This window comes from Dasypus novemcinctus, chromosome 11, assembly GCF_030445035.2.
Source record: "Dasypus novemcinctus isolate mDasNov1 chromosome 11, mDasNov1.1.hap2, whole genome shotgun sequence".
NCBI classification, from domain to species: domain Eukaryota; kingdom Metazoa; phylum Chordata; class Mammalia; order Cingulata; family Dasypodidae; genus Dasypus; species Dasypus novemcinctus.
Window position 1 is genome coordinate 121,707,183 of NC_080683.1, and position 7,829 is coordinate 121,715,011.

At 38.6% G+C, this 7,829-nt stretch overlaps 1 protein-coding gene across 4 annotated transcripts in view; it reads left to right on the forward strand.

The window, feature by feature from the left end:
- The window catches only part of VTA1 (vesicle trafficking 1), a 75,383-nt gene extending 68,883 nt beyond the window's left edge, over positions 1–6,500 (forward strand). For all 4 annotated transcript variants that reach the window (XM_058307564.1, XM_058307563.1, XM_071218689.1 and 1 more), the window contains exon 8: positions 2,590–6,500. In XM_058307564.1, the coding sequence (XP_058163547.1) occupies positions 2,590–2,735 (146 nt within the window). In that variant the 3' untranslated portion in view covers positions 2,736–6,500. The remainder of the gene's footprint in view (positions 1–2,589) is intronic.
- Positions 6,501–7,829: the final 1,329 nt, after the last annotated feature.

Consider the following 7,829-nt stretch of genomic DNA (forward strand, 5'->3'; position numbering starts at 1 on the left):
GCATCCAAAGCTTGCCGCGCAGCTGCAGCTCCCTCCTGCCCTCCTCCCTCCTGCCCTCTTCCAACCTACCCTTCTCCCTCCTGCCCTCTTCTCCATCTGTCCTTCCACGGGAGAATTGCTTGCGTGCAAGACAGTTTGACCTCACTTGCTCTGGAACTTAGCAGTGCAGATTTCAGAGAAGTATGTTAGACAGCCCTCTAATCCTTTAAACACCTTCTGGGCCCACATTGTGCTCGCCTTGATTCAGGTTGTGGCTTCTGGTAAATGTCATTGTTAGGGGAAAAAAGCAGCTCGTCTTTTGGTGCATTAAGCCTGATTTTACTGTGTAACTGATAAATCAGATAAACTGAAATTAAGTAAATTAGAAGTTCTCTTTCTGAAATGCACTTTCTTATCTGCATGTCTTTTGCACTTTTTCTATTACGTTTTTAAATGCTTATTTAAAAGCATTGTAGTTGCAATGGATTTCGTTTTTAATTACTTTAAAGTTTTAATTCACATGCTTACGATTTGTACACTGTTGTTTTTAAATGAAGGAAAACCTAATATTAACAAAATAGCAAAAGTAACTTCATGTTTTAAAATTTTTTTATATTTTTAATTGTAGAAAACAAATTATCTCTTTTAAGTCTATAAATTATATTGTATCTAAACCTGTTTGTTATTTAATTATTACATATTACCCATAAGTTATATAATTCATTTTACATGTCTATAAACTATATATACATACTATATATCTGTAATTTTCTGTTAAAATAGTTCATTCACATAAACAGTGAAATTATTTTACGTAAAAATGCAATAATAGTGTTTTAAAGTTGTTTTGTCATTGGTGAATAAGCTTAGTTTATAAAAATGAAGATTTTAACAGTTCTTGCCACTGTACACCTTTTACCTTATAAATGATAACATTTGACAAAGTCTTCAATACCTTTCAGTAGTGTGCTGTCAGAGTGTGCTTAGCTCATCTAGATATACCTACACTGTTAAATAATGTAAAAGTTTCCAAAAGAAATGATTGAATAGTAATAAATGATAAGCAACAGAACAGTGCTCGCTTGCAAATCTCAGTGCTGTGAAATCAGCTTAGCCTTGGGCATCAGGGCCTTCTTCCAGCAAGTCCAGTAAAGCCTCGTGTATTTACAGTTTGTCCTGCGATTGGAGGAAAGACGCAAAGCCTGAGCTGGGTGAAGGTAGACTTGACGCTGAAGGTGCCTCAGCCACCAGGGCAGTACTGCGTGTGGCTGAACCTCGGTGTATTTTGAATAGGCTTACTAGTCGGTGATGCTGGGAGGTACTTGGAAGGAAGCACAAGTGGGCCACAGGGCAGCAGGATATTTGTTTTTAGGTTGCTAAAATACTGAAAGGTGACTTGTGGGGGAACTTTTTTTATTAAATATATAATTAGTTTGATTTGCATTGCTTGCTTTTTTTTTTTAACAAGACAAAAATTCAAGGAAATTAAAGGAACTGCTATTAAGCATGGAATGTGCCACCTGTAAGCTCAAGTAATATTAATATTAACTCAGTATTTGAAGACTTACTATATGTTCCACGCTGCTTGTCGACATAAGGTGTCTTCTTGCAGTCTGATATTTGATGTTTAATTTTAGGTGAACTTCATTTATTGTAATTTATGGAAACAGTTGAAGGTGCAGACAGCTTGTTCATACTCATCACTCCATGAGGTCACTGGGTACCTGTGGAAAAAGTGCATTGTTTCAGTGCTCTGACCATTTTAGAAAAGCCTACTTTAGATCAGATTTTAGTATCAGAATACCTAAAATTGTTCAAGAAAAGAGGTACAATGTCAGTTTTTAATTTCATCTTTAGAAATAGATATTCAAATGTATTCAAATGTTTAGAAACATATATTCACGGGTGTTCAAATCTTAGATTAAATGAACTGCTTTTAGTGTGCTTTATTTGACTCCAGCTATTTAGTTGGGCTGTCAACATATTAACCATATATCTAGACAACTTGGCAGCAATTAATTTTGGAGAACTAATCTGCAAAGGTGTTTACTTATGTAATTTTGTGTCTAATGTTATAATATCTTGGTAAGCCTTAAGGGTTTTTCATATGAAAAAATGTTTTCATGCCAAAAAAAAAAAAAGGTAAATGGCTGATGTAATTTTATTCACAGAGAGTTTGTTTTTCATTTTATTTTTTATTGAGGGGTGTATTTACATTCTAGTTCAAATGAAGGTTGAATGGTTTAGTCTGTGTTTATTGGTCCATGAAGAGAGATGCAGCGACTCCGGCAAGACCACCAAAGCAACTGTGCTTGTTTCACACGGAATATAATTTCTTTGCAATCAGTTTGCTAAAATATAAAAGCCTCTTGTTTATTGTTTCTGAGCAGAACATTTTATGTAAGTTTTTACATATTAACCTATATGTGGCTTATTGTAGTGATAAAATTGAGAAATCTGGAAAAAATTTTAAAACTACTGGAAGAAAAAAAACTTAATGTTTCTATAAAACCTTAAATATCTCCTTTAGTCTTGAATATAAGCATTTACCTAGCCTAAGAGAACACTTTTTATAGTCTTACAAATATCTTACTTGTTCTTTTCTTCCAGGGGATATTCGTCTAACACCAGAGGACTTTGCAAGAGCCCAGAAATACTGCAAATATGCCGGCAGTGCTTTGCAGTACGAAGACGTGGGCACTGCTGTGCAGAATCTGCAGAAGGCCCTGCAGTTACTGACCACAGGCAGAGAATGAGGCCCTTGTGCAGCAGCTTCGTGTATTTTTGGCCTAAAGAACTAACAGTCCATTACTCTGTCCTCAGCTCTCAGCAGCACAGTTGTAAGGAAGACTTCAGCGCTGTCCACCATGACAATGACCTCTGTGTCTGGGCAGCAGAGGCTGTGGGGCGTTAGCCAGCAGCCTCAGCCAGTTTCCATTGTCCTCTAAGTGGATCCAGTGGTCTCTGGGTGTACAGGGCTGCTGTTAGCAAGATCCTAAAAATGCCCGATGGACCCTGCTTCAAAAACGAAAACACTTCCATAAAATGTACATTGTTTTAGATCTTAATTTACATACATTAAAGGGATTTATTTAGCTCTATAATGTTTGAACAAACCATTCTTGCTTTGCTAAAAATTCTAAATTTAACTTTTAATAAAGATTGCCAGAACATGTTAGATTAGAGATCATGTTTTTGTTTTCTTTAGAACTTTTAAAACAAATAAGAACATCCTAAGCTATTAGCTGAATCTGAAAGAGTTATGTTGAAAACTCAGTTTATATTCTGTTAAATTCAACTAGATTAAGAGTTTAAAATTTTGTTGAAGGACATGTAACAAGATAAAGAGGTAGAATCACCATTTTAAGCTTAAGAATGATGCTGGTTTCCCTACTGCTTTGCTGCAGACACCAAAGCATGTCAAATCTTAATGAGAACTGGTGTTTGCTGCACAGGGATTTGCATGTAGTAGAAAATGAAAAAAAGACATTCGTAGTCATGCCTGGAAACTTGGTGCTTTAAGTTAAGGCTCTCTTCTGCTGCTAGTGGATTCCAGACAGCCTGCGGCTCTGAGTGATGCGGAAGATACGTGAGTTTAGGTTCTTGGTTGTTAAGTTGATAAGCCTTGTGGGGAATCATGGACTGATTTTGTCACCTGGTTGTGCTGTGTAAAAAATAAATACAAGAATTACTGTAACCAGTTCACCTTATTTTAGAGCCAAATGTCTATTTTGATTCACATGTTAGAATTGTCATGTTTTTAATTACAGGAATATGCATGTTCTATACTAAGATACAAATAATTTTTTTTTAAAGATAAATTTCACAAATTTACTTGATACTGATCTGGTCAATTTCATTCACTCCACAAGATTGGAAAATCCCCTAATACCGAAGGGGTCAGCTGACTTTCTGATGTCACTAAACTTACTGGACATGACGACACCCATTCATTTACTCTATCTCTGGCTGCTTTTGATAGCAGCAGTTGTGTGGCCCATGCTTCTGAGATATTTACTACATGGCCCTTAAGAAAACATTCCCATCCCTTTTAACAGCCTGTTTGAAAGAATATGAATCATTAACTCAGCAATCATGTGTGTCTTTCAGTTATTCTTTGCATATATCTAAGGCTAGATTGAATAGAACGCATATTCAGACAATAAACATCTAAATTATTGCAGAAAAAAAAGTTCCACCCCCCCAAAAAAAAAGGGAAACCTGCTGTGGCAGAAACTGGGTCCCATTTCTTTTTTCAAAACAGAATTTTCAGACTTCTGACAAAGTCTTCACATCTTTCACAACCAAGTTCTTACAATTTAAACATTCAGCATTGGCATCTGGAAATCCAGGACCCTGGTGTCGTTTTCAAACTTTGGGGCGGCGGAATATAGTAAAGATGATCTTGAGGGCCTTGAGAGCTAACTAGAATTCAGATTTTTTTATTCAAACCTTCACACATCTGGCCACTAAAAAGAAAAGCTGTCACCTCCTTTTCCACACCTTCCAGTTGGCTCCCAGTGGGGAGGGTGCCCAGAGGGAAGGAGAGACCATGGTGACCGTGGAACCCCCTGAAGAGAAGGCACCGGTGCCAGGTGGGAGAGAGCCCGCCAGTAGCCCCTCGGAGCTTCTCAGGTGAGGATAGGGCCTGAGCACAGTAGCTCTCAGGAAGTGTTGACGGTGGTTAATAATGTGATCATGTCAACTGTTATTGTTAGTAACTTATTTCCAGAGTATCAGAAAATCCCAGGTGTCTTCTGTAGCCCAGTGCCTAAAAGTGCTTTCCTGCATGAGGAAATGGAGATGTATAATATCTGATGACTTTGTGTTTCTTCATTTAAAATCTGCTGAGAGAGGAGTAATTTCCCAATATCATGCTAGGATAAGGAGTTTTCATTTATTCAACATATAGTTCCTGAGCAGTGGCTCTGTGCCTGTATTGTCCTTTGTATGAGGAGACAGAAAAGAAAATGCCCTGCCTTGTTCAGTTTATATTCTAATGGGGGAGAAAATAAAGCATGTATTTATATTTTATTAGACTAGTGGTTCTCAAAGAGTGTTTGATAGAAATCCAGATCTCAGACCCTAGCAAACCCCTCAAACTCCAGGGTAGGGCCCAACATTCTTGTATTTGTCCAATCCTACCTAACATCCTGGCAGATAGGTTTAGGCATCTGTGAGGAGAAGTTTCATGAAGCAGTGGTTCTCCAGTGTGTTCCCCGAGCCTACAGCTCCCCCAGGAACCAGTGAGAAAGTTGTGGGGGCCATACTTTGGGTCCTCCCATTTTCCATGGTGTTAAGTGCTTTCAGACAGGAAAGTTCTGTTGCTGAGCTATGTGTAGGTAGAAAATCTGCGTGTTCTGGACCCTTAAAATTGGTCCTTATTACCCTGAATAAAACCAATCCATATTCTTTTTTTTATTGCTTTTGGTTTTTTCTGGAAGTAGGAGTGATTCAAACCATCTTTTTCTCATGATTAAAAACTTTCTTTGGAGATCCAAGATGGCGGAGTAGCGAGTGGCAGCCTGCACCCTTCCAGAAATGGCAGGGAGGGAGACAGTCTTGACGGCATAGAGGAAGCTATGGGGTGGGCAGCCAGCAAGGAAAGTTACAGCTGGGCACCAGTGGAGCAGCAGAGATGCAAGGCGATTGGCCCACATGACCAGACACCAGTGGCCTAAGAGGGAGGCCTGTTGGGTTTTTTTTCTTTCTCTATTCCTCATTTTCTTCATTTTCCTCTTTTTTTTTTTTCCTTTTCCTTTTGTTCTTTTTTCTTTTTTTTTTTTTCTTTTTCTATTTTTATTTGAACACAGGCAATTCTAAAGATAACAGGCTTAACACAAAGCCAAACAAAAATAAAGCCCTAGGCATGTGAAAGAAACTGACCAACAGAGTAAATCTATCAAGATAAACAGAAGGATGTACATCAAAAAACTACAAGCTGTACTAAGAAACAGGAAGATATGGCCCAAAGGACCAAAGTAAAAAGCTGGAGGAGACACAATTTGGAACAGCTAATCAGAGATCCCCACATAAGTACTCTAAATCATTTCAAGGAGATGAAAAAAGAGATTGTGGATATTAAGAAGACATTGGGGAGTGGATGTGAGCCAAGCAATTAAGCTCTGCCTACCACATGGGAGGCCCCAGGTTTGTTTCCTGGTGCCTCCTGGAGAAGGCAAATGACAGCAAGCTGGCGCAATGGGCAGGTGTGGCAAGCTGACAGAGCAAGATGATTCAACAAGGAAACACAAAGAGGAAAGACAATGAGAGACACAACAAAGCAGGGAGCTGAGCTGGCTCAACCAGTTGAGCACCTCTCCCATGTGGGAGGTCCCAGGTTCAGTTCCCAGTGCCTACCAAAGAGAATACAAGCAGACAGAGAGTACACAGCAAATGGACACAGAGCAGACGGTGCAAACAATGGGGGGAGTGAGGGAGTAAATAAAAATCTTTAAAAAACTGGGTGAGCATATGGACAAAATTGTAAATATACATTAAAAAGACTTACTGATATTCAATTCATGAACTATTGTGATTCGTGATCGAAGAAAATGTGGCATTAGTGTGGAGTAAGTGGCCATGGTGGCTGCTGGGGGTAGGGAGTGGGAGGAAGTGATGAGATGTGGTGGCGTTTTCAGGACTTGGAATTGTCCTGGGTGCTGCAGGGACAGTTTCCAGACATTGTATGTCCTCCCATGGCCCACTGGGTGGAATGTAGGAGAGTGTGGGTTATGATGTGGACCATTGACCATGAGGTGCAGCGGTGCTCAGAGATGTATTCACCAAATGCAATGAATGTCTCGTGATGATGGAGGAGATTGTCGCTATGGGGGGAGGAGTGAGGTGAGGAGGGTGGGGGGTATATGGGGACCTCATATTCTTTAATGTAATACTAAATAAAGACCAAAAAAAGACAAAAATTTTCAAAAAGAATATAGGGAGAAGTGGGGGAAAAAATAACATGGTAATGAAAGGCACAATAGAAGAAATTAAAAATATTAGATTCACACAATAGCAAATTTGAACAGGGAGAGTAAAGAATTAGCAAAATAGAAGATAGGATATCTAAAATTGCCCAGAAAAGATAGTGAAAAAATGGGAAAAAATGAGCGGGGACTCGGAATTGAATGACAGCATGGAACACACAAACATATGCATTATTGGTGTCCCAGAGGGAGAAGAGAAAGGAAAAGGGCAAGAGGCGTGTTTGAGGAAAAAATGGCTGAAAATTTCCCAACTCTTACGAGGGAAATGGGTGCATATGTTCAGAAAGTGCAGCATGCACCAGACAGAAAACATCCTAGCAAATCTACTCTGACACATATTAAGCAGATTGTCAAATGCCAATAATAAAGAGAGAATCCCAAAAGCAGCAAGAGATCCATCACATATAAGGGATGCTCAATAAAATTAAGTGCTGATTGCTCATCTGAAACCAAGGAGGTGCGAAGTCAGTGATATGACATAGTTAAGGTGCTGAAAGAGGAAAACTGTCAGTCAAGCATTCTGTATCCAGGAAAACTGCCCTTCAAAAATTAGGGAGAGATAAAAATATTCACAGATAAATAGATAATTGAGAGAATTAATAAGAGTCCTGTCCTTCAAGAAATACTAACGGGGATTCTGCAGATTGAAAGGAAAAGATAGGACAGAGATTTGGAGAGTGTAGAAAGGAAAATTATTAGGGTAGCTAAAAGGGTAAAAAAAAAAAAAAAAAGAAAGAAACATCATATTTAAGCCTAAAAATAAAATGGTTGAGGTACTTCCTTTACAGTAATAACATTAAATGTTAATGGATTAAATTCTTCAATTAAGAGACACAGATTGGCAGAATGAATATGTGTGTG